At 44.2% G+C, this 27,800-nt stretch overlaps 1 protein-coding gene across 1 annotated transcript in view; it reads left to right on the top strand.

Moving 5' to 3' along the window:
• The window catches only part of DCHS2 (dachsous cadherin-related 2), a 377,954-nt gene that overhangs the window by 269,260 nt on the left and 80,894 nt on the right, over window positions 1–27,800 (top strand). Inside the window, 2 exon segments of the mRNA XM_040419885.1 lie at window positions 7,612–8,619; window positions 9,738–9,925. Coding sequence (XP_040275819.1) covers window positions 7,612–8,619; window positions 9,738–9,925 — 1,196 coding nt within the window.

Raw genomic sequence — 27,800 nt, 5'->3', positions numbered from 1 at the left:
CATTAAAGATCAAGTCAGTCCAACCATTCCAATTTCCTCCTATGATGCCTCGCAATTCACCAAAGGCTTCTAGCTCCATCTTCTTTGTCTTTGCCTACAATTTCTATGACTTGCTATGGGGTCTGGGAGAAGAGAGGTAACAATTGCCTTGGGGACATCTTCATTATTTTTCACGCCCACTCATTTATTAACCCATTTGATAAAGATAAATATACTGGGGGAGATTTATCAAACTAGTGTAAAGTATAGCTGGCTTAGTTGCCCATAGCAACCAATCAGATTTCACCTTTCTATTTCCAAAGGAGCTGTGAAAAATAAAAGAAGCAATCTGATTGGTTGCTATGGGCAACTAAGCCAGTTCTACTTTACACCACTTTGATAAATCTCCCCCACTGTGTTTTAGACAAAATACTTGATATTACAGTCCTCCCCCTTGAATCAGAGAATGGATCTGAATAGGTAGGAACTTAAAAAAGAGTTCTTTTAAAAAATAATTCTACTTTAATTTTTGTTTGCAGACTGTGCAGCTAACTGAACATATAATTGCATGTACCGTACATTTACTGCAGCGTTAGCTAAACAGTTTTGCAGCATGTGTAATTGTCCATCTGTCACAGGAATATTCTTAATACAGTCGGAAAAGGCTGTTCTCATATAACATTGCCAGCTTATGGGATTCTGGCTCTTTTCTGTTGTAATTTATACAAATACCCGTTGATACTCAAATAACCGCACTCAAATCTGCTGAAAATGTGTATTCATGAAATCTGGCTCTGAACTACGTAGTTGTTCCTGTGGTAAACAAAAATAAGAAAAGAACTTGAAGAAAGTATTTGAAAAGAAAACTTTTTGTCTACCGCTTCTATGCAGATAGTTATTTATATAGCGCCACCATACTCCGCAGTGCTTTACAGTTCAGAGGGTTCATGTACAAAGCAAAAGACATGACAATGTAACTGGCTAATATACAACTGATACACTAGGAGTGAGGGCCCTGCTCACAAGAGCTTACAATCTATGAGGAAGTGGGGGTGACACACAAGGTAGATTGTGATATGTAGTAGTCAAGCCATTATTGTACTGGAAGCAGTGGTGTAGGCCGATCTGCTTTGGGTGTGGGACTGTTAGAAGATAGAGTTTAGGTCTGAGGAGTTGGGATGAGGGGTTACTAGGGGAACAGTCATTTTAGGAAGCTTGATAAGCCTGTCTGAAAAAAAAAATTTTAAGATAGGTTTGAAGGTAGGGAAGTTGGGAATTGACCTGATATTCCAGGGCAGAACATTCCAGAGAGTAGGTGCAGCTCGAGAAAAGTCTTGTAGACGGGAGTGAGAGGTACCAATTATGGAGGTTATTAATCTTAGGTCACTAACAGAACAGAGAGCACGAGTAGGGTGGTAGATGGAGATGAGGGAGGAGATATATGGAGATTCAGCACTGTGGAGAGCTTTGTGGGTGAGGGTAAGAAGTTTGAACTGTATTCTGTGGTGGATGGGCAACCAGTGAAGTGACTGGCACAGACTAGTAGCATCAGGGTAGCGGTTGGTTGAATGGATGGATAGATGAGCCTGACTGCAGCATTTAGGACAGACTGAAGAGGGGAGAGTTTAGTGAGAGGGAGACCGATTAGTAATGCGTTGCAGTAGTCAAGATGAAAATAAATCAAAGCAATAACAAGAGTTTTGGCCGTTTCCACAGTAAGAAAAGGGTGGATTCTGGAGATATTCTTAAAGTGCAGATGACAAGAGCGAGCAAGTGACTGGATATGGGGAACAAAGGAAAGATCAAAGTCAAACATGACCCCAAGAAAACGGGTGTGCTGCCCAGGAGTTATGATAGTGCTGCAGACCGAAACTGAAATATGAAGTTTAGGTGGGTTAGGTTACTTTCACATATGCGATTTTGCCTGATCCATCTGGGATCAGCAAAAATGCTTCCATTATTAATAATACAACCATCTGCATCAGTTATGAACGGATCCAGTTGTATTATCTTTAAAATAGCAATGACGGATCCAACATTGAAACCATTCCAAGTCAATGAGTGCCGGCACCATTGACTTGGATTGTGGGTCATGCTCCGTATCCCATGTCAGACAGAAAGCAGCTGCTTGCTGCGGTTTGCTCTCCGGTATGGGAACGCAACCAAATGGAACAGAATGCATTCTGGTACATTGCATTCCCTTAAGTTCAGCTTAGTCCACATTGACAATGAATGGGGACAAAACAGAAGCCTTTTTTTCCTCTGGTATTGAGATCCTCTGCTGGATCTCAATACCGGAAAAGGAAATTGCAGATGTGAAAGTAGCCTTAGTAGATGGGAAAAAGACAAGAAGTTTATTTCTTGAGAGGTTCAGTTTAAGATACAGAGAGGACAATATGTTAGAGACAGCTGCCAGACAATTACTGGTGTTTTGCAGTACAGCAGGGGTGATGTCAGGGGAGGAAGTTGGGTGTCGTCAGCATAGAGATGGTATTGAAAGCCAAATCTACTAATAGTCTGTCCGATGGGGGCTGTGTAGAGAGAGAAGAGTAGAGGACCTAGGACTGAACCCTGAGGAACCCCAACAGCAAGAGGAAGAGGAGAAGTAGAGCCAGCGAATGATACACTAAAGAAGCAGCCAGATAGAAAGGATCTATGTGTTTCCATCATTACAGACGGCAAACAAATGTGAGTGTATTCTAAATCTGGAATACTCCTTGTTCAGCAGGACCATAGACAATTACATACACTTATTGCAGTATACGTAGGTATACCTTTGCCTGAACCACTTAGCAAAGTGTAGCTGACTGAAACTCCAGCATACTGCACAGTTTATATACTGTGTATGTATATATATATATATATATATATATATATACAGTCAGGTCCATAAATATTGGGACATGGACACAATTCTAACATTTTTGGCTCTATACACCACCACAATGGATTTGAAATTAAACAAACAGGATGCGCTTTAACTGCAGACTGTCAGCTTTAATTTGAGGGTATTTACATCCAAATCAGGTGAACGGTGTAGGAATTACAACAGTTTGCATATGTGTATAGAGCCAAAAATGCTAGAATTGTGTTGATGTCCCAATATTTATGGACCTGACTGTATATATATATATATATATATATATATACAGTACAGACCAAAAGTTTGGACACACCTTCTCATTCAAAGAGTTTTCTTTATTTTCATGACTATGAAAATTGTAGATTCACACTGAAGGCATCAAACCTATGAATTAACACATGTGGAATTATATACATAACAAACAAGTGTGAAACAACTGAAAATATGTCATATTCTAGGTTCTTCAAAGTAGCCACCTTTTGCTTTGATTACTGCTTTGCACACTCTTGGCATTCTCTTGATGAGCTTCAAGAGGTAGTCCCCTGAAATGGTTTTCACTTCACAGGTGTGCCCTGTCAGGTTTAATAAGTGGGATTTCTTGCCTTATAAATGGGGTTGGGACCATCAGTGGCGTTGAGGAGAAGTCAGGTGGATACACAGCTGATAGTCCTACTGAATAGACTGTTAGAATTTGTATTATGGCAAGAAAAAAGCAGCTAAGTAAAGAAAAACGAGTGGCCATCATTACTTTAAGAAATGAAGGTCAGTCAGTCAGCCCGAAAAATTGGGAAAACTTTGAAAGTAAGGGCTATTTGACCATGAAGGAGAGTGATGGGGTGCTGCGCCAGATGACCTGGTCTCCACAGTCACCGGACCTGAACCCAATCGAGATGGTTTGGGGTGAGCTGGACCGCAGAGTGAAGGCAAAAGGGCCAACAAGTGCTAAGCATCTCTGGGAACTCCTTCAAGACTGTTGGAAGACCATTTCAGGGGACTACCTCTTGAAGCTCATCAAGAGAATGCCAAGAGTGTGCAAAGCAGTAATTAAAGCAAAAGGTGGCTACTTTGAAGAACCTAGAATATGACATATTTTCTGTTGTTTCACACTTGTTTGTTATGTATATAATTCCACATGTATAGTTTTGATGCCTTCATAGTCATGGAAATAAAGAAAACTCTTTGAATGAGAAGGTGTGTCCAAACTTTTGGTCTGTACTTTATGTATATATATATCTCAATGGGAGCAGATGGTATACATATATAATACACAACATGACAGGCTGCTTTAAAAACAGAATGCCCTTATATTTGTCACTCTCATACACCTTTGTATTTTGAAGCTAATTAAATTAGAGGTAAGGGTTCTTTACTTCAGACTAGTTGAACTTTGGAGAGCGCTACCAAGAGTGATAGGAATGGAAAAAACAATTGTCATAAAAGTTTAAGATTTATTCTGACTGATGGCATGGAAAATTATAATGGGCGATGAATGATGTTTATTTATCCAGATAAATTATATGACTGCCATTGCGGGGTCAGGGAGGAATGTACTGTATGACCCCCTGTAACAGCAGCTCCATTCATCCAGAGGGTTTTACTTTTCTCAGTGGAAATGCTAGGTTTGACTATGGTTGATCAATGACAGACATGTTTTTTCTCATTCCTGGTATCAATGTATGATAACTAGCTAACTGCATATAAATCAAACGTTAAATTGCCAAAAGCCAAGTTAAATGTTATGCAACAGTGCATTTAACATGTTTAAGCAACCCTCTGATTCAAGAAAAACAAATCACATCAACTTGGGAAAGAAGCCTTACATGGAGCCCTCCTTTTCATCTTTTCAATGGCAAATCCACACATTTCTAGGCTCCTCTTCTGTCCTACAAGATGGCTGCACTACTTGATGCATTTGGTAGTCCAAGACACTTTCCGCTTGTGGAGCCATGCTCTTTGATTGTCCAGCACTGTTTATGTGAGAAGTTCTGGCCAATCCAAGGACAATCTTTAACAAGTGATGGGTGACCTTAATAAAACTTATTGTAGCTTTTAATAAATACTCGATATAAAATAGGCCCATAAAGTGTACAACCAAATCAAACAAAAAATAGTACAAAATGCATGTATGCATAAATTGTGCTCACATACAAAACAAAATAATAAAGGAATGAGAGGGGGATAGAAAAATGTCTTGAGGGGGAAAAGTTAGTGGGACACAGGTACTGGGTCTCTTCCCCTATGTGACCCTATAGCTTCCTCCAATTTCCACCTCTCTGCATGCACCTGATTGTTCCTGTGTAACGGGTATGACTGCCCAGCGTTCGTCAGGGAGACAAAGAATCAGGGGTACACTCATGCCAGCTCCACAAAATGTCCCGACGTGTTTCAATGGCCAACTGACAAATCATTATGGGAATGATACAACATTATTGGCAACAGAGTGCCCAATAGCCACAATGCATTAACAAATTCTTATATCAACAGTTTAGGTCCAAAATCAGTGATCAGTCGATGTATTGTAAGATACTTATCTTAACATGAGGCAGTTGTTGTTCATGGGACAAAGCCTGCATCCCGTCCTGCGTGTGGCAGTGACAGCCCAAGTGTCCATACTGGCTGGTTTTAAGCCCGCGCGGGTATAGTGTAGACCCTCCTCTTGTCTCATGTGAGCAGTCACATGAGCGGGTCTAAGCAGAGACTCCCTTTAAATCACAAGCTTTGTAAGCTTTAATACACCTATATGTTATATAGTAGTTATCGCTAAGTTATTACTATAATAAATGTACATACTTATACAGATAAAGCCTAGCATGTCTTTTCATGACCCAAATCTCATCTAGTTAAAATAAACATTCTCATATTGCCAATCTGGATATTTACAACGTTGCAGCATATACATCATACTGCAGCAACGTATATATACGTGACCCTGTTTAATGGCAGATTACACCACATAGTGCTCTAACATTAAAAGATGGGGCTGAAACAAAAAGTGGTGGGAAAAAAAATGACAAAAATAATAACAAGACAATTAAAAAATACAAAGAAAATAGCAAGACTTCTGAAATAATAATGAGAGGAAATTTCTGCAACCCATACTGTTAGGGACTATTTTCTTTGACATGGATACATTTTACCTAGGAGGCATGCATTGCACACATGTAAAGAATTTATCACAGAATATCTGGTGGTGCTTGAATGTTAGTTTCTGCATATGTTTCACCTAAACTACATCAGATTTTCACACAACCAAATCAAACAAATGAGTCAAAAATATTACACTCGGTCATTTATTTATTGAGTAAAATGATACATTTTTAAAATTCTGATGGGTTCAAAAACTTTCAAGCTCCAATGCATGTTACTTTAAATCCACACTAATTATTCCCAGTCACTGCTTCTTGTCTCTAGCCCCACCAGATCCCAGATTACACCATTTACAAGTCCCATAGTGAAATAGAATGAACTTTTAAAAAATTGAGTTGTTATAACAGTGATGTAGGTGGTGCAAAGGGCACATATTTTGTAACATACATGTGAGAGTGTGGGAATTATTTTGTGACTTATCTGGAAAATATGAAGGAAATTTGCAATTTTCCCCCTCTTCTGCTGCATTAAATATAAAAAAATGAAAAGATAGAAGTTCTTTCTTTGTACCAAATTAACTAAACATGTGAGCCTTTTTTCAAAAACATTGACAAAAGTGCAAAATTAAAAATATATATTGTCCTTTAAAATGTGGCATTCCAAAAGGTGAACTTTTTTTTTGACATTCAGGCACTGACAGGCCTTGGTCTTGAAAAATATTAAAAGGGTTTTCCAAGACTATAATACTTAATACTACAGTAATGACCTATCCTCTGGATAGCATACAAACACAAGTTGACGGCAGCATATCCAGAAGTGAACTTTATTCACAGTGGGTCCATGAAAAAATGTGCAATAACGCCAAATAAGTGCAACGTTTCGACTACATAATAGTCTTTATCAAGCATACTATGTAGTCGAAACATGCTATGTAGTCGAAACATTGCACTTTATTTGCGTTATTGCACATTTTATCATGGACCCACTGTGAATAAAATTCACTTCTGGATATGCTGCCGTCAACTTGTGTTTGTATGCTGATCGGATGAACAAGGTGGATCTGAGGTTGTGGATGGGCTGATGCATTACAGTTAGAGTCTACGTGGTATTTGAGTGCTGCTCTGAATATAGTATTTGCTATCCTCTGGATAGGTCATCAGTATCTGACCTGTGGGGGTCTGACACCTGGAACCCCACAGATCAGCTGTTCAAGAAGGCAACAGTGCTCGCTGTAGTGCCGAGGCCCTCTCTTGGCTTTTCCTAGGCCAATGACAAGGCCGCATCCTTCTCGCATGTTAGAAAGCACTGCGCCGTACATTGTATAGCAGCTGTGCTTAGTATCGCACTCTGCCCCATTCACTTCTATGGGCTGAGCTGCTCCTAGGCCACGTGTCCGATGAATGTGTTGTCATTGGCCTAGGAAAAGCTGAGAGAGGGCCGCGGCACTACAGTGAGCGCCGCTGCCTTTTCAAACAGCTGAGGGTTCCTGGTTGTCGAACACCCACCAATCAGATTCTGACGACCAATCCAGAGAATAGGTCATCAGTATTAAAGTCTCGGAAAACCCCATTTATATATGAGCACTTTCTGACTTGACTGTTTGTCAGTTGATATATACCTAGTTCAGTATGTACTGTTCCCTTTAATAACATTATTCTTCTGCTTTGTATTGTCTTCTTTAGATTCCATTGATCCTGTATCATACAGAATATTGTCTGGTGATCCACATCAGATGTTCTCCATAAACTCCCAGTTTGGTATCATTACAACAAGAAAGCTACTAGATCATGAATCTCAACCCATTATTGTTCTTACTGTCCAGGCACAGCTAGGGAGCTCTACGGTCTTCAGCAGTACACAGGTCAACATTACTATAACCGACGTCAACGACAACCCACCGTTTTTTTTAAGGGTGAATGAAAGAATAAGCTTACCCCAGACAACTCCTCCTGGCAGTGCACTGTATATTGCTCGAGCAGAAGACATAGATGATGATTATAATGGATTGATCACCTACAGCATTGCTAGTGAAAAGCAAGACATGTTTAGCATTGACCCTAACCTTGGAATTTTGTACCTAAATACAACTTTAACAATGGTCTGTGAGCATATTCTCCTAATAACGGCTGAAGATAACGGACGTCCTCCCTTAAGTTCCCTCCTCACATTAACTGTTAGTGTTACAAAGAACAATCTTGGTAATGCTTTGACTTTTGGAAATTTGGTGCATCAAGTTGAAATCAATGAAGATTGCACTATCAACTCAAGAATCATTCAGGTGAAAGCCTACTTTGATGGGGCACAAAGTCAGCAGACTAGAATCATTTACTCCTTGCTCCCTGCGGATTCAGTTATATTTGGAATAAGTCGGAATACAGGATGGATTTTTCTGCGTCGGTCTTTGGATTTTGAGAAAGCGAACATATATAATCTGATTGTAGTGGCAAGAAGCATGGACCCGTTTAAAGATCAGACTGCAACCACCTCTATAATTGTGAAGATTTTGGATGTAAATGACAATTACCCAATTTTCAATCAGGACATCTATTTCTTCACTCTTCCTGAAAATCCAGCTCCTCATGGTGTGGTTGGGACAATCAGGGCACTGGATATGGACTCAGGGAGGAATGGACAGCTCTCATACTTTCTGCTTTCCGAGCACAATTATTTTCATATCAACTCTAAGACAGGTAATGCCACACAAATACTGTCGCTAGAATGTCATCTATTGATGTACTATGGTAGAGAAGACCTTGTACAGTCACCAGTATTTCATATGGATCTGCAAGTATTACCTTAACATACTTTATTTGTAGTGTTGGGCGCGAATATTCTAATCGCGAATATCAGCACTTCGAGAATTCGCGAATATTTAGAATACAGTGATATATATTCGTAATTTTGAATATTCTAGATTTTTTTTTTTCATCAGTAACCTCCCTTCTTGCTTGTGGGCAATGAGAAGGTTGCAATGTCTTTGTCTGAGCTTAGCAACATCCCTAGCAACCAATAGGAAAGTTGCCTACCCCTTACTATATAAGAACCTCCCCAGCAGCTATTTTCCACAGTTTTTTAAAGTTCTGAGAGAGAAAGCAGTGTCATTGCTGTGCTCTGTGCTTTCCACACCACATTAGATAGATAGTTAGATAGCTTATATATAATACAGATAGTTAGTGGGAGATAGTCAGTGTAGGTTATATCCTGATATAGTGTAGCTGTTGCAGTGTGTTAGGAAGACCTGCTAAAATGTGAAGTTTCACGTATTGCGCTAAAATATTCACATCATTAGTGCCAATTAACACAATCGCAAATATATTGGAGCACTCTAACTGCTATAAAGCCATTTTTAATGTTCTGCTGTGCCAACCATTTTCTCCAGTCTCAGGAAACTTCTAGCAGCTTATCACGATCTGCTGCTGGCAAACAATGAGTCCTTATGGGGACAAGCGATGACATAACAATCGCCCCCTCCCCATGCTGTGGAGGAGATCGCTGCATGTAATAGCAGTGGTCTCCTCCGCTAGCGAGCAGGCCATTGCTGGGAAGGAACACTTCCTTCCCGACAATCGCCTTCAGAATTGGGTTGTGTAAGACAACCTTTAGCGTTCGAATTGTAACTATTATCTACTAATCTAAATGTACCTATCCCTGCACCACATTTCTCATTCCATGAGCCCCTGGGATAAATCTGGTGCAGGTCTAGACAGCCGGTCTAAGTTTACGCCATCTATAGGATTAGTAAGTCTGCCCCTTACTGGCAGTTTTATAACTTTAAATTCCCTATTGTCTTTGCTTATATTTTGTACAGGCGAATTGATGAATTCTGAAGCCTTGGATCGTGAAGTTAAAGCATATCATCACCTCACTGTATTGGTGACTGACCATGGCATGCCACGCCGCAATGCCACAGCTGCAGTTTACATCACAGTCACTGACCTTAATGACAACAAGCCATTCTTTCTCCAGTCGCCATCAGGGAAGCAGCTGCATATAAAGGTTTGTCTGGAACCGTATGACTTTTATTCAGTGCATGAGGCTGCCATCTAGTGGTCATGCAAAGAGAAAAGAAAAAAGAGGTTGAGTGGTCCCACCAGGACTGGAGGTCCTGGGGAAAAGGCGCCAGAGGGATGGAGGAGATGTAGATGTAGACAAAAGAAGTATAGAATATCCTATAGGATGAGATAAAAAAGCACCACAAACTACGTGCCTGTTGAATAACTATTCGGGGAAGGCAGCACAAGTGTTATAGGGATATGAAAAAGGATTTCATTCCCATTTGACAAATACCAATGACAGGTGAACCTAGTCTGGAGGTTCCAATTGAGGATCCAACCGGACGTGATTCAAAAAAGAAGGAACACTGTAAAGGCGCCACTCCCATAGATGTGGAGAAATTAGATGTGGTGGTTAGTACCCCCTTAAGCCGGAGGATAATATATGGTGATGAAAGATGTAGAATACTCTCCAAAGGGGAGATTCCTGATGATGAGAGCTGGAGTACTCACTTCACAGGGGGGGTAGTCACAGGATAAAGCTCAAGACACCTGTGGCCAACTGCCCCCCTAGCCGGGATCTCATGTAGAATGATTTCAATTGATGGCAGCCAACGACAAGGCTTCTGATCAATGCAGTTTATTACAGTAAAATAGTCCATTGGGCTATTTTACTGTAATAAACTGCATTGATCAGAAGCCTTGTCGTTGGCTGCCATCAATTGAAATCATTCTACATGAGATCCCGGCTAGGGGGGCAGTTGGCCACAGGTGTCTTGAGCTTTATCCTGTGACTACCCCCCCTGTGAAGTGAGTACTCCAGCTCTCATCATCAGGAATCTCCCCTTTGGAGAGTATTCTACATCTTTCATCACCATATATTATCCTCCGGCTTAAGGGGGTACTAACCACCACATCTAATTTCTCCACATCTATGGGAGTGGCGCCTTTACAGTGTTCCTTCTTTTTTGAATCACGTCCGGTTGGATCCTCAATTGGAACCTCCAGACTAGGTTCACCTGTCATTGGTATTTATCTAGTGGTCATAACATCTAATTGCACCAACCAGCCTGGATTGCATAAAAAATGCTGGAATTGTATTATGCAAGTGGAGACAATGTAAAAAAGCAAGTGTTCTGTTTACTACATGGTTTTATATTCTGTTATGCACTCTTAAGCCCTGAAATATTGAAACTAAATTTGCATTACCTGTACGTTCAGTCTTCCTAAGATTTCCAACATGACATTTTAAGTACTATCCCTAGCTTCTCATGACTTTTTTTTTTTAGAAACTTTTTTTTTCTTTAATCTAAGGGGTTTGTCTGACTAATCTCAAAACCTTCTCAAAACACTTAAGTGTGTCAACATAATAATAGAACGTATACTAACCACTTATTCCCGCTCTGCCATCTGCTCCGCTCCATGGCTGTATACCACACATTCCCACTGCAACCAATCACTGGCGTCAGAGGTCTCCTACTGGAGATCAGTGCCTGCATTTGCTTCATGTCTGTGGGTCTGCTGGAGATAGCTGAGTACAATCGCTCTGCAATTTCCAGCAGTCCTATAGAGATGAATGGAGTGGCAGTGAGCTCTGCTCATTTTGGTGGAGACTGCAGTATACATGGCCTCCATTCTCGTGATTGGTAGGCTTCTCAATGGTAGAACACCCACAAATCTAATAGTTATCCCCCCCATCCTGTGCATAGGGTATAACTTTAAATTACTGGAATACCCCTTTAAAGTAACGAAATAATCCATGAAACATCTATTTAATTCCCCCCCTGAATACAACATTATTACGGCTCATGCACATGACTGCTGCCTGTTTTACGATCTGCAAAACATGGATATTGGGTGTCTGCATTCCGCATTTTGCAGAACGAAACACCTGGACCACAATAGAACAGTCTTAACCTTGTCTGTAATGCAGACAAGATTAGGACATGTTCTTTATTTCTATGGGTGCCATGGAACAGACAAACGGATGCGGACAGGACACAATGCGCTGCCTGCATCTTTTGCAGTCCCAATAAAGTGAATAGGTCTACATTAGTGTTGATCGAGCACCAAAGTGCTCGGGTGCTCGAGTAGAACACTTTGGGATGCTCGGGTGCTCTACCGAGCACCAGAGCACAATGGAAGTCAATTGGAGAACCCGAGCATTAAACCAGACACCCCCTGCTCTGAAGAGAGGAGGGTGCCTGGTTCATAGGAAAAAGTCATAACTTCATGGAAACACCACTGAAATGGTTCGGGAACAGCATGGAGAGGATGTCTGGGTGCATCTTGGACTCCCAGATCGCTGCTGGGAATGATGTTGTCCGAGTAGTACGCCACTTTTACAGACTGACAGTAATGCGTACAAAACCGAATATAAAATCTATTTTCGAGGAAAAATTGTTAGGAAACATTCTTTCCTGTATATTTACTTGTATATAAAGTGCAAGTGCTGCCAAAAATTGCAAGGAAAAGGCACTCCGATACAACTTGTATATCACATAATGGAGGGCCTCATTCACATTGTGGTACAATTGTTCAGGTAGTGGCACTAAGTGAAAGGGCTGCCAAAAATTACAAGGAACAGGGACTCCAATACACATAAAGGAGGGCATCATACACACCCTTGAAAAATTATGATTGATGGACTGCTGGTGACCCTCAAAAATATTAGGAGCAAGGGCCTGCTGGTGACCCTCTAAAACATTAGGGGTGACGGTCTGCTGCTGAGCTGACCCTCTAAAACATTAGAGGTGAGGGCCTGCTGCTGATCCAACCCTCTAAAACATTAGGGACGTGGGCCTGCTGCTGAGCTGACCTTCTAAAACAGTAGGGGCGAGGGCCTGCTGCTGATCTGACCATCTAAAACATTATGGGCGAGGGCCTGCTGGTGACCCTTTAAAACATTAGGGGTGAGGGTCTGCTGCTGAGCTGACATAAAGTCAGCCATGTGTGCCAGAGTCCCAACAGACAAGACTTCGCTGTCCTCATCAGGAGGATGACTCTCAATCTCCTCATCCTCTTCCTCCTCTTCGGCCCATCCACGCTGAACAGATGGAATAAACCTGCTATGGATACTACCCTCTGTAGCGGAGGAAACTGTCTCCTGCTCCTCCTCATCATCATCATCCAATTCGCTGTGAGAAAGCTCAGTCGGGTCCCTTATACCCTGCCACAGCTCTGCTGCGGTGTGCTGTTTGTCACCTAAGCAAATAAGTTTTAGCACAGCCTGTTGCCGCTTCCCCACTGCAGTGCTACACTGCTTCCAGCTACTGACTGATGGCTGACTGGTGCTGCAAGATGAGAATTCAGAGGTGGAAGTGGAGGAGGAGGTGGAGGAGGAGAAGGGGGGGTTGCAGCCACTAATGTATGTGGTGGCGGAAATCCTGATGGAAGTAGGGCCCGCAATCCTTGGCGTTGGTAGCCATCCCAGGGTACGACTCACTCCCGGCCTCCACAACATTTACCCAGTGTGCTGTCAGGGAAATGTAGAGTCCCTGGCCACAAGCACTTGTTCATGTGTCAGTCGTTAAGTGGACATTCCTAATAACTGCATTGGTCAGGGCACGGGTGATGTTACGGGACACATGCTGGTGTAAGGCGGGGACGGCACACCGGGAAAAATAGAGGCGGCTGGGGACTGAGTAATGAGGGACGGCCACCGCCATCAGGCTGCAGAAAGCCTCAGTGTCGACAAGCCTAAATGGCAACATTTCGAGGGCCAGCAATTTGGAAAGGTGCGCATTTAGTGCTATGACCTGTGGGTGGGTGGCTGGGTATTTGTGCTTTCGTTCAAAGGCCTGGGGTATGTACATTTGTACGCTGCACTGGGACACAGAAGTAGATGTGCTAGCTGATGATGCTTGCCAAGGTCCAGGTGCAGGGCGGGAGGCATCCGGGCCTGCGTCTTGGACAGGGGATTGGCCAGCACATAACACAGGGGAAGAGGAGGCAGTGGTGTGACCCCCAGACACTGATTGTGGACTCAGGTGTTTGGCCCACCTATTATGGCGCTTTGATGCCATGTGGCGGATCATGCTGGTGGTGGTGAGGTTGCTATTGTTCACGCCCCTGCTGATTTTGGTACGGCACAGGTTGCAAATGGCAATTCTTTTATTGTCTGCAATTTCCTCAAAAAAGCGCCAGACTGCAGAACAGCTTCCCCTTGGCAAGTAACATTGCCACAAGGGGGTGCTCTGGGGAACAGTTGCGGGCCTGTTTTGTGTGGCCCTCCTTTTCCTGTTTTCCACCCCACTGCCTCTTCCAACCTGTTGCGGTGCTGCGGATCCCTCCCCCTCTGTACTGCTGTCCTTGCTCGGCTTGCCACCTTCCCAGGTTGGGTCAGTGATTTCATCGTCCACCACCTCCTCTTCCACTTCCTCACTCGGGTCATCCTCCTGACTTGTTGACCTAAAAAGAAACTCACTTATTGGCAACTGTGTCTCATCATCATCATCCACCTCGTGAAACACTAATTGCCGTTCCCCACTGTCATCTTCTTCTGACTGTGGATGCTCAAGAGTTTGGAAATCAGTGCACAAGATCTCCTCATGTCCCTCTTCAAGCCGGCTTGGTGAGAGGCCCAAATCAAGGAATGGCGATGAAAAGAGCTCCTCGGAATATCCGAGTGCGGGATCACTTGTTTGCCAAGACTCTCCATGGTGGGAGGAAGGAGGATCAGGGTGAGGATTCTGTTGACCAGACTCTTGGCTACTGAGACTGGACTTTGTGGAAGACAGGGTGGTGCTTAACCGACTGGAAGCATTATCTGCTGCAATCCAACCAACCACTTGGTCGCATTGGTGTGACTTTGAGAGTGGTGTCCTGCGCCGCCCTGCAAACTGGGACATGAAGCTAGGTATCGTGAATTAGTGTGTTTCTTGTGCTCTGGCAGCAGGCACAGTTTCACCGCGCCCAGGGCCACGGCCTTTGCGTGCACCATCAGCAGCATGGCCACTTCCCCGTCCCTTACTGCTCGTCTTGAGCATATTAAATGGTATATATGTTTGCAAGTATGTCACACCTACAGTAGCGCAGGTTTTATAAGTGTATGCGCAAATAAATTTCACTGAATGTCAAAGATATTTAGGATGCGCAAACGTTATACAGGAGATGTAGCGCAGGTAATGTCGCTGTCACCAGCGGCGAAAAAATTACACTGAATGTCACAGATATTTTGGATGCGCAAACATTATATAGATGCAGCACAGGTAATGTCTCTGTCACCAGCGGCTAAGAAAAAATTACACTGAATGTGACAGATATTTAGGATGCGCAAACGTTATACTGGAGATGTAGCACAGGTAATGTCACTGTCAGCTGCCAGCAGCGGCTAAACAAGTGCGCTGAAAGTCACAGATTTTTAGGATGCGCAAATGTAACACAACAGATGTAGCAGAGGTTGTGTCACTGTCGGCAGCGGACAAACAATTGCACGCAATTTAGCACAGGTTGTGCTAATAATATATATTGCAGCCAGATAAAACAATAGTCCTTAATAGACTTTTGGGTCTCTAACACCTTTCAACACTAAACCCTGTCTAAAAAAAATAACTATTCCTACACTATCTTTCCCTTCTGCTGCAGCCGAACCACGTGTCATTGGGTGCTGTATAGCACCCGATGACACATTCCAGCCAGCCAATCACTGTAATGCCAGTAACCAACATGGCTACGGCATTACAGTGAGTGCCAGTACTTCCCCGCATGTTTTTTGGCTGCGTAGCCAATCGCGATGCTCGAGTCAAAATGGTGTTCGGCCGAGCATGGTTCACATCCGAACCACAAAAAATGTGGATCGGATGCGGAAAAAAAAATAAATTTTTGTGCATGATCCCTTAAATTGTGTTATATGTGACTGATTAATTGTAATAATTCAATGAACATATTTGATGATTATTAAATAGCATATTCGCAATTCAGAAAAAAAAACTTCCCAGGAGATGTACTGCTCTGGTCAGCTTCTCATCACAGTCCAATATGTTCAGACTGACCCAGAAAAGGATTTGCTGAAGGGCCCAAGTTCCAGCACATAAATGGGGCATGACCACAACAGGACACATAAGGACTTATAGCTGACCTCCCCATTTGGCTATAATCTGCTGATGGGTTTTGGTACAGTTTTAGGCTATTACATCAATATCTTATTACTTCTCTTTAATTATAAGTCCTGTGTGCAGTGATGCTGCTATAATGGATATATACTCTATGGCTGGAACGTGGGTATCGGATTATTTTCTCTGGTGGAGCTAGTATGACTCTGATTGTTAAAATATGTCTATGACAAGCATTATTGATCAGATTACAGCTGCAGTAACCAAGCCCATGTTATGACAGCATTGACAATCATATTAGGATACGGTACAGTATGGGTTAACTAGGATCATTCTGATAAACAAGGTAATAACTAGCTATAACATAGTGGTTGTTCTATTGTGGTGGCTGTATTATCAGGTGGTGAAGTGCTGCCACCTACAGGACCAGAGCGCTCAGTAATAATGCATTTTATTTCTGTAGTGGTCAACTGCATGTCTAAGATACAGATACTGTAAAACAGACGTCTATTGGATAATAGTGATAATTATGCTTTATTTGCATATACACTAGATAGCTAGTATTCATTATTTTGCTATTAAATACCAGAAATGATTCAAAATGGAACCTACAAACTGATTTTATAATACAGACTCCTGCAGAAAAAAAATGGCTGCATAGTATTGGCCGCTTCAGTTCTTGATCCCAGCATGGCCATGACCCGAAAGCCACACGAACGCAGTGGTATCATATTATTATGATATTTTTTTTTTTTTAAATGCCATGGTTTTCCATCATGTTTTTTGTATTATTTTTCAGTGTGTTTTTGCAGTGGAAAAAGCTGTATCCACATGTTACTTATTGTGCTGTGGAAAAATATAAAATGCCCCACAAACATTGCACTTTTTTGAGTGGCGTTTTATCCTATACTGACGTTTTTATATCCCATGACATGTTTTTTATCTTTTTTTTATTTTTTATTGTGGCATGCTCTACAAGATTATTATAATTTTTTTTTAAAAGCTAGAAAAATGTTATGTGACTAAACCCCTTCCCCCCCAAACCCCCTAAAATTTATGAATTTCATAGTGTTTTTTTTTACAAGAAAAAAATGTGTGAAAGTACCCTTTGGCTTATTTCATACAAGCGAGCGTTCTGTCTGGACACAGTCTGTTTTTGCAATGGATAGCATCTGGACTGAACACTGACCCATTGATTTCAATGACTATATGCAAGTGAGCATTGCATTTTTTTTCACCGTCCATCTATTCAATCAGTAAAAACCGCAGCATGTTCATCTTCATCACGTGGGCTGGTCCATTCACATCAATGCGTCAGTGAAAAAACTGACAGCACATGGGTGGCATCTAGATGCAGTCGAGTTTTCACTGATGGTTGCTAGTAGAAGCTGTGTGGTAAGCCTAAGGCCTCATGCACACGACCGTGCCGTTCTTTGCGGTCCGCAAAAAACGGAATCCGCCCGTGTGCCTTCCGCAATTTGCGGAACGGAACGGGTGGTCTATAGTAGAAATGCCTATTCTTGTCCGCTAAACGGACAAGAATAGGACATGCTATATTTTTTTTGCAGGGAAACGGAACGATGCAACGGATGTGGACAGCACACGGAATGCCGTCCGCATCTTTTGCAGCCCCATTTAAGTGAATGGGTCCGTACCTGAGCTGCAAAAAATGCAGACTACAAAAACGGTCGTGTGCATGAGGCCTAATTCACATGTCAGTGATTTGGTCAGTGATTTCCATCAGTTAGGCCTCTTGCACACAACCGTGTGTCCCCCGTGGTCGTATTGCGGCCCCCATATGGCGGGTCCGCAATACACGGGACACTGGCCGCGTGCATTCCACATCACGGATGCGGACAATGGGTCCGCAATCACGGAGATGCGGAACGGAAGCACGGAACGGAACCCTACGGAAGCACTACGGAGTGCTTCTGTGGTGTTCCGTTCCATGCTTCCATTTTGCAAAAAGATAGAACTTGTCCAATCTTTTTGCAGAACGAACGGATCGCAACGGACGGATCGCGGACCCCCTTCAAGTGAATGGGGTCGCGATCCGCATGTGGCTGGCCGGTCCGCAGCACGGGCACGGGCAGCACACGTTCGTGTGCAAGAGGCCTTATTGTGAACCACAACCAGGATACCAGGATTGGAGCCTCCACAGACATAAGGTATAAGGGAAAGATCTGCTCATATTCTGTATTTAGAGCTCCTGGTTTTCAGTTTTTCACTGAACAGATCCTGACACATTACATATTGAAAGAGGCATAAAAAGGGGTATTTTGGTTGATTAAAGTTCCCCAGGATAAGGGATAACTATCAGATCAGTGGGGGTCCTACCACTGGGACCCCCACTGATCACGGGAATGGTGGCCCCGTGCCACCTGCCGTTCCCTGCAAAAAATGGAGCGGCCGCACGCATGTGAGACTGGCCGCTCTGTTCTTTTCAGGGAGGCTGCAGGGGGCTGCAGGGGCGTCCTGTGTATATCCTGCGGATAGGGAATAGGTTTAACCAAGCAGAATAGCCCTTTAAGGCTCATGCACACAATTTTAACACTCAGGTGACATTTGTGTTTAAAACTGCAAGTACCTGGACTGAAAGTTGATCCATTAAAGTCAATGGATTTTCCTCACACTAGATCGCTCCGCATGAAACAAAGATGCAGCATGTTCATATTTTGCATTTTCACACAGTACTTGCCCATTCATGAACATAATACTAATACTAAAGCACTCTAATGGACTGACCGCTTTTAATCGACACTTGCAAGGAGATGCTTGTGTATTCGGCCTCTTTCACACGGGCGTCGCATGTGAGGGCAGGATAGGATGAGGGTGCGTTGCGGGAAAATCGTGCGATTTTGTCTGCGAGTGGGGTGAATTTTGTATGCGATTGCGTTGCGTTCTTCAGTTTTTCCCACACGAGTGCAATGCATTTTACACGCACGTGAAAAAAAACTTAATGTGGTACCCAGACCCAAACCCGGACTTCTTCACTGAAGTTCGGGTTTGGGTTAGGTATTCTGTATATTTTAATATTTTCCCTTATAACATGGTTATAAGGGAAAATAATAGCATTCTTAATACAGAATGCTAAGTAAATTAGAGATGGAGGGGTTAAAAAATAAATAAAAATAATTAAACTCACCTCATCCACTTGTTCGTGCAGCCCGGCTCGTCTTCTTTCCTCTTCTTTGAGGACCTGGGAGGAAAATGACCTTTGGTGACGTCACTGCGCTCATCACATGGTCCATCATGTGATGGACCATGTGATGAGCGCAGTGACGTCACCAATGGTCCTTTTCCTCCCAGGTCATCAAAGAAGACAAGCCAGGCTGCGTGAACAAGTGGATGAGGTGAGTTTAATGTTTTTTTTTTTTTTTTTTTTTTAACCCCTCTATCCCTAATTTACTTAGCATTCTGTATTAAGAATGCTATTATTTTCCCTTATAACCATGTAATGATCGGGTCCCCATCCTGATCGTCACCTAGAAACAATGCGTGAAAATTGCACCGCATCCGCACTTGCTTGCGGATGCTTGCGATTTTCACACAGCCCCATTCACTTCTATGGGGCCTGCGTTGCAAATGCACAATATAGAGCATGCTGCGATTTTCACGCAATGCACAAGTGATACGTGAAAATCACTGTTCGTGTGCACAGCCCCATAGAAATGAATGGGTCCGGATTCAGTGCGGGTGCAATGCGTTCATCTCACACATTGCACCCGCGCGGAAAACTCGCCCGTGTGAAAGGGGCCTTGGTCTTCCGTTTTTTTTTTATTACATATGAAAAAGGCACGAAATCTGATGACATCCACAAGAACTTAAGAAATTCATAAACACTAAAACAGAAGCATCAGTTTTCCACTCAATAAGGCTAGTTTGACACTAGCGGTACAGCCTTCTGGCAGGATGTTCAGGCATAGATGGCCGGTAATCGGCTGGACAAAAACCGCTGCATATGCCTATTCTCAGCATATTTGCTTGGTTGCGGCCGGGTCTCCACCGGTCACCATTATAGTAGTCCCCATGGCCCAACAGCCTGCCGGATTTCTTTAACACTAGTGTGAAAGAAGTCAAGGGCCAAAAGAAGTAGGAAGGGGCCAGCAGTACCTTAGTGCAGCACAAAATACCATCCCAGCAGAACCAATAAACACAGTGCAGCACAAAATATTGTCACCCTCACCCTAGTATTCAACTATTTGCTGTCCTGAGGATGCCAATACAGTTGAATTGAGCAGAGCAGCTGTCAGCCTGGTGCATTAGTACCTGAAGCTTCTAGCATTAATTAATGCTGAGAGCATCAGATCACTAGGTACCCAGCCGGAGGCTATGAGAAGACTTGGACAGCCCCCTGTACCATTGGCCCACCAGGAAATTTCCCTGAAGGGTCTATGGCCAGTCTGTCCCTACTCTCTGGTATGTGTTTTAGCAGTGCAGCATGTTGAAGTAGCATTTTTTCCCCATTGTTTAATTGTTATAAGGAATAAAACATCAGAAAAAATGCTATTCAAACATTGGTTTTGCAGAAAGCTCTACTAAAAAACTGTCATAAAAACTGCATGTGGCATGGAAAAATGAACAAATGGATTCAATTTAGTTTTTCCAGTGAGCAAAAAAACGAGTCAGACCAAATTTGTTTTGTGATGGGGCCCTTAAGGATTTGTTTCATGAAGACAACCACGCCACTTCAGGACTGGGTCCAACTTTTTTAACCCCTGGTATTCAGCTGGCATGAGTAGGAAGCTGTGGTAACAAATCGCATTTTTTCCTAAAATGGCTGCTGCACGTGTTTGGACATGAAGCAAGGAACTCTGGGAACAAGGGATCACCCACAATGCCATGCATGCAGCCAATCAGCAGCCAGACAGCCCTGTGATGTCACAGCCCTATAAATAGCCTCAACCATCTTGGATTCAGCCATTTTCCAGTGTATTTAGTGCAGGGAGAGATGTCAACAGGTGCTAGGGACAGTGCTAGGAAAGACTTTAAAACTTTTATTTTGCTGTAAAGAAGTTCAGGGAAAGGATAGGGAGGGATCATTCCACAGTATTGAAGCAGAACAGGGTTCAGTAGGGGAGTTTACAGCCTGGGTAATAGGAACAATCCTATTACACCTTGCTGCACTGACTGCAGATCCAAATTGCCATTATACAGCTCTGTAATTCCAGCAAACTGTTCTTGTTATTGGGGTGCAAGTGCTGTTTGATACAGCCATTAACAGGGTTTATTACAAGGAAATATTTCTACTTCTTATTTGCCCTTGTGCGGTGCAGTTATATGTTATAAAGCATTTTTTGGCTTGTATTAGTGGGAAAAAAGGGCTTATTAGTCGTTGTGTGGAGAAGTGAGAAAATTACAGACCTTTTTGGCCTGTATTAGTGGCAAAAAAAAATATATTATTTGCTGTTCAGTGGTGCAGTTATATGTTCTAAAGCCCTTTTTGGCATGTATTAGTGGAACAAAAAAAAGTATTTGCCGTTGTGTGGTGAAGGGAGAAAATTACAGCCCTATTTAGCGTGTATTAGTGGCAAAAAAATATATATTTGCCGTTCAGTGGTGCAGTTATATGTTCTAAAACCCTTTTTGGGGTGTATTAGTGCCGCAAAAAAAAGTATTTGCCGTTGTGTGGTGAAGTGAGAAAATTACATCCCTTTTTGGCATGTATTAGTGGCAAAAAAATATATATATTCTGTTCGGCAGTGTAGTTATATGTTCTAAAACCCTTTTTGGGGTGTATTAGTGGCAATAAAATATATATTATTTGCCGTTCAGTGGTGCAGTTATATGTTCTAAAGCCTTTTGTGGAGTGTATAAGTGGAAAAAAATAAGGACCTATTTGCCGTCCAGCGGTGTAGTTACAGTCAGGTCCATAAATATTGGAACATCGACACAATTCTAACATTTTTGGCTCTATACACCACCACAATTGATTTGAAATGAAACAAACAAGATGTGCTTTATCTGCAGACTGTCAGCTTTAATCTGAGGGTATTTACATCCAAATTACGTGAACGGTGTAGGAATTACAACAGTTTGCATATGTGCTTCCCACTTGTTAAGGGACCAAAAGTAATGGGACAATTGGCTTCTCAGCTGTTCCATGGCCAAGTGTGTGTTATTCCCTCATTATACCAATTACAATGAGCAGATAAAAGGTCCAGAGTTCATTTCAAGTCTGTTATTTGCATTTGGAATCTGTTGCTGTCAACTCTCAAGATGAGATCCAAAGAGCTGTCCCTATCAGTGAAGCAAGCCATCATTAGGCTGAAAAAACACAACAAACCCATCAGAGAGATTGCAAAAACATTAGGCGTGGCCAAAACAACTGTTTGGAACATTCTTAAAAAGAAGGAATGCACCGGTGAGCTCAGCAACACCAAAAGACCCCGAAGACCATGGAAAAAAACTGTGGTGGATGACCACAGAATTCTTTCCCTGGTGAAGAAAACACCCTTCACAACAGTTGGCCAGATCAAGAACACTCTCCAGGAGGTAGGTGTATGTGTGTCAAAGTTAGCAATCAAGAGAAGTCTTCACCAGAGTGAATACAGAGGATTTACCAAAAGATTTAAACCATTGGTGAGCCTCAAAAACAGTAAGGCCAGATTAGAGTTTGCCAAATGACATCTAAAAAAGCCTTCACAGTTCTGGAACAACATCCTATGGACAGATGAGACCAAGATCAACTTGTACCAGAGTGATGGGAAGAGAAGAGTATGGAGAAGGAAAGGAACTGCTCATGATCCTAAGCATACCACCTCATCAGTGAAGCATGGTGGTGGTAGTGTCATGGCGTGGGCATGTATGGCTGCCAATGGAACTGGTTCTCTTATATTTATTGATGATGTTACTGATGAAAAAAGCAGCAGGATGAATTCTGAAGTGTTTCGGGCAATATTATCTGCTCATATTCAGCCAAATGCTTCAGAACTCATTGGACGGCGCTTCACAGTGTAGATGGACAATGACCTAAAGCATACTGCAAAAGCAACCAAAGAGTTTTTTAAGGGAAAGAAGTGGAATGTTATGCAATGGCCAAGTCAATCACCTGACCTGAATCCAATTGAGCATGAATTTCACTTGCTTAAGACAAAACTGAAGGGAAAATGCCCCAAGAACAAGCAGGAACTGAAGACAATTGCAGTAGAGGCCTGGCAGAACATCACCAGGGATGAAACCCAGCGTCTGGTGATGTCTATGCGTTCCAGACTTTAGGCTGTAATTGACTGCAAAAGATTTGCAACCAAGTATTAAAAAGTGAAAGTTTGATTTATGATTAATATTATGTCTCATTACTTTTGGTCCCTTAACAAGTGGAAGGCACATATGCAAACTGTTGTAATTCCTACACCGTTCACATGATTTGGAGGTAAATACCCTCAAATTAAAGCTGAGAGTCTGCAGTTAAAGCACATCTTTTTTGTTTCATTTCAAATCCATTGTGCTGGTGTATAGAGCCAAAAATGTTAGAATTGTGTCGATGTCCCAATATTTATGGACCTGACTGTATATGTTCTAAAGCCCTTTTTGGCGTGTATTAGTGGGGAAAAAAAGGGCTTATTAGCCGTTGTGTGGGAAAGTGAGAAAATTACAGACTTTTTTTTGGGTGTTAATTTCCTTTTTATTTATTTATTCGATATAACAGTATGTCAGACAGAGAAGTTCCAGGCCCTGCACAGGGGAGTGGTAGAGGCCTAAATGTTTCTGGCGCAGGCACAGGTCGCAGCAGAGTAAGGGGGCATGGCAGCAGGAGTCACAGCGAGAAGCCTGAACTCCTGCTGTCATCTAGCAGTCGTGTCTTGACCAGCAACCCTGCAGTTCTTGAATGGTTGACTCGGTCATCCACTTCGTCCCAAGTGACATCAGACACCCCCAGCCAAGAGTCCGTGGGTTCTTCAGACACAACCCTTAGTTGGCATGGCCCGGGAGCAGGCCATGTGCCCTCACCTGTCCTCAAACTGCCTCTGTCCTTTTCTGTTCCCTCTGCCAGAGAAGTATTATATGCTGTGGGCTCAGCTCCACTATACAGCAAGGACGAGCTACTAGAGGACAGTCAGCAGCAACTGGCCAGCCAAGATGTGGAGGAGACGTCCACCGCTTCCTCTGGTAGGCGGGCAAGTAGTGATGAGGAGAGTGGCGTGGGAGCTGGTGTTGCAAGCTGTCAGGCTACTGACCCAGAGACCGTTGAGGAGGACATCAGTGACAAGCAGACAGTACTCGATGATGATGATGATCTAGCTGATCGCACTTGGTTGCTGGGTGAATTAGGGGCTTCATCATCATCATCGGGAGATGAGGGTGGCAGCTTGCCAGTGAGGCAGCAGCGGAGCCAGCAAGTTGCTAGCGTGGCTGGGAGTCAGCAGGGTGGCAGCAGTGGGAGGTCGGGAGCCAAACGTGCCCGGGGTAGACCACCCGCTTTTCTGGAGCTTACCTGCCCGGAAAGTAGTGGTGCACGGGTTCGCGGAAGCAGCGGCTGTAGTGCGTAGTCAGTCAGTGCGTGGTGTTGGGGGTAAAATCACCTACTCGGCAGTGTGGCAGTTTTTTCTTACGCCGCCGGAGGAGGTCAACATGCCCATTTGTAGAATCTGTGGGCAGAAGGTGAAGCGTGGCCAGGGTGCCACGGCCCTGCGTCAACATATGCAGTGTCACCATAAAGTGGCCTGAGAGAACCGTAGCTCCGATGTGGTGGTCCAGCCTGCCACAGCAACCGCTGCATCACCCAGTTGCACGCATCCCATTTCAGGCAGTCAAGGCTCCACTACCTCATTCGAAGGGAGCTGTCTGTCCTTCCCATCAACTGCTGGTCCTGGTGCTCCTGCTCCTCCTCCTACTCCTCGTCAGTCATTCCGTCAGCAATCGATCACCGAAGCGATTGCAAAGAGACAACAGTATGCACGCACTCATCCAACGGCGCAGAAGCCGATTGTGCTCCTGGCCAAGTTGCTGGTGCTGCAGTCCCTCCCTTTCCAAGTGGTGGACTCTTCACCTCTCAGCGAACTGATGGCTTGTGCCGAGCCAAAGTGGAGAGCCCCAAGCCATCATTTCTTTGCCAAAAAGGCAGTACCAGCCCTGCACACGTATGTAGAACAGAAGGTGGGCCAGTCCTTGAGCCTGTCGGTGTCTGCCAAAGTGCACGGCAGCGCTGACGTGTGGAGCTGTAACTACAGTCAGGGACAATACATGTCCTTTATGGACCACTGGGTGAATGTGGTTCCTGCACAGCCACACCAGCAACTTGGCCAGGCAATGCCGCTTCCACCTCCTCGTTCTCACGCTGTTGGTTCTGCAACAATATCCACCTCTGCCTCCTCATCCTCCACCGTGTCCTCAGGCTCCACTGCAGGGACAATTCACAGTGCCCTTCCAGCATACCACATGTGCAGAGCACGGCGGTGTTATGCTGTTCTTGTAATGCAAGGCACCAACGAAACAGACCAGTGAGGATAAAGTCAAAGGGGTTTATTAACAAAATAAACAATGTCCAGGTAAACTTCACTGGGCAAATATCAGGCAAACAAAAAACAAAGGAAAGCCAGGAGTAGTCCCGATCCATGCATAAGTCTCTGTGCAACTTGCCAGGTAAACAGATGCATCACGGAAAGTCCCGGGTCCTGGGTCCCACTGGAACGGACACAGTCCCTGCAAACTTCAGTCAGTAGCTAGCAGTACTGACCTGCACCTGGATAAGGAAGGATAACAGTGGGCACTGACCGACCTGGGAGGCCACCTTTTATGTGCCTGCTAACAAATCCCAGGGCGCTAAGTGTCCACTCCCCATAGGTCATGATCCTGCCCTACACCTGTGTACAAGGCTTTGGTCGGTCATTAGTCAATTAGACCAATGCCGGCTCCCTAATCTGCTTTGAACTTGCGGCCAGGTGCTATTCCCTTCGCTGGTCGGCGAAGCGCATAAGAAGTGCGTACGCGCAAACGCGTATCCCCTTGCGAACCCGTTTTCGAATGTAAATGCGGATGCACAACAGGCTCTGCGAGAGTGCGCGAGTGGGTTGACATGGACACCGGAATGGAATCCACAATAGGCACCGGACACAAGCTCGGCCGCAGCGTACTGCCACTAGCCCAGCCAAGCTGTCCCCGAAAGCCATGCCGTCTTCCCCTCCGGCGCACATGCGAACACATCCCCGCGTCGGTTCGCAAAGGGGTCGGAGCTGGTGTATAAATGGAGACACGCGTAACCTGTACCGCAGCTCCACGAGGACCCTTTTTGGTCACACTGGAGTGCGAGACAGGTGAGGATTTTACAGTTCTGCACCTCGTTTGCCTGGGCGAATGGAGTCACACAGGGGAGGAACTGCTCCGTCTCTTTCATCAAGAAATCGAATCCTGGCTTTCTCCAAGACAACTAAAAATCAAAACCATGGTGACTGACAACGGAAATAACATGGTGTTGGTGCTGCATCAAGGAGGGCTGAGCCATGCGCCCTGCATGGCACACGTGTTTAATCTGGTTGTCAAGCGGTACCTGAAGTCTTTCACCCTTCTGCAAGACATCCTAATAATGGCCAGGAAATTTGCATGCACTTCAGCCACTTGTACACCGCAAAGCACACCCTCCTTGAGATGCAGCGGCAGAACGGCATCCCGCAACATAGGCTGATATGCAACGTTTCCACCCATTGGAATTCCACCCTCCATATGTTGGACCGACTATACGAGCACAAAAAGGGCATAAACGTTTTCTTGATGATCCAAGCGGACAGGAGTATTCCCCTGTGTAATTTCGATGTCAGCCAGTGGCAGCTCATGCGTCACACCTGCCGTTTGCTCAGGCCCTTTGAGGAGGCCACGTTATTTGTCAGTCGCCAGGACTATGGAATGAACAACGTCATTCCACTGCTTCATGTCCTGGAACAGATGCTGGTAAATCTGGCTGGTCAGGGGACTGAAGACGTGGCGCCTAGATCTCACGGCCACATGAGCCCTATGGTGGCTGAACTGGAGGAGGAAGAGGAGGACATTGGAGCATAAGCAATGTGTAGAGAAATGGGTGGTTTTTATACACAAGTGACAGGATAGGAGGAGCAGGAGCAGCCAGAGGAGCTACAGGGAAATGAGGAAGACGAGGCAGAGGACCCAGACACACCGTGGCAGTATGCAGTGGAGATGGAGGCAGGGAGTCCCTCCAAATCAATTGCACAAATGGCCCGATGCATGTTCACTTGCTTGCGTAGTGACAGCCAAATTGTCAGCATTTGGCAGAGAGATGACTTCTTGCTCTCCTGATGCTGCTACCACCTCCACACTATGTCACCTTGCCACTCTGTGGTCTCCTGATGCTGCTACCACCTCCATACTATGTCACCTTGCCACTCTGTGGTCTCCTTATGCTGCTGCCACCTCCATACTATGTCATCTTGCCACTCTGTGGTCTACTGATGCTGCTGCCACCTCCACACTATGTCACCTTGCCACTCTGTGGTCTTCTGATGCTGCTGCTACCTCAACACTATGTCACCTTGCCACTTTGGGGCCTCCTGATGCTGCTGCAGCCACCTCCACACTCTGTCATTATTGCCACTCTGTGGTCTCCTCATGCTGATACTGCCACCTCCACACTGTCATTGTGCCTCCCTGTGGCCTCCTCCTGATGCTACTTCCACCACCTCCACAATCTGTCATTGTGCCACTCTGTGGCCTCCTGATGATGCTGCCTCCACCTCCACACTCTATCATTGTGCCACTCTGTGGTCTTCTCATGCTGCTGCTGCCACCTCCACACTGTCATTGTGCCACCCTGCGGCCTACTCCTGATTCTGCTGCTGCTGCCACCTCCACACTCTGTCATTGTGCCACTCTGTGGCC

Source organism: Bufo bufo, chromosome 2, assembly GCF_905171765.1.
Source record: "Bufo bufo chromosome 2, aBufBuf1.1, whole genome shotgun sequence".
NCBI lineage: Eukaryota > Metazoa > Chordata > Amphibia > Anura > Bufonidae > Bufo > Bufo bufo.
The sequence above is the reverse complement of the archived record's forward strand: the minus strand, read 5'-3'. Positions and strand labels throughout refer to the sequence as shown.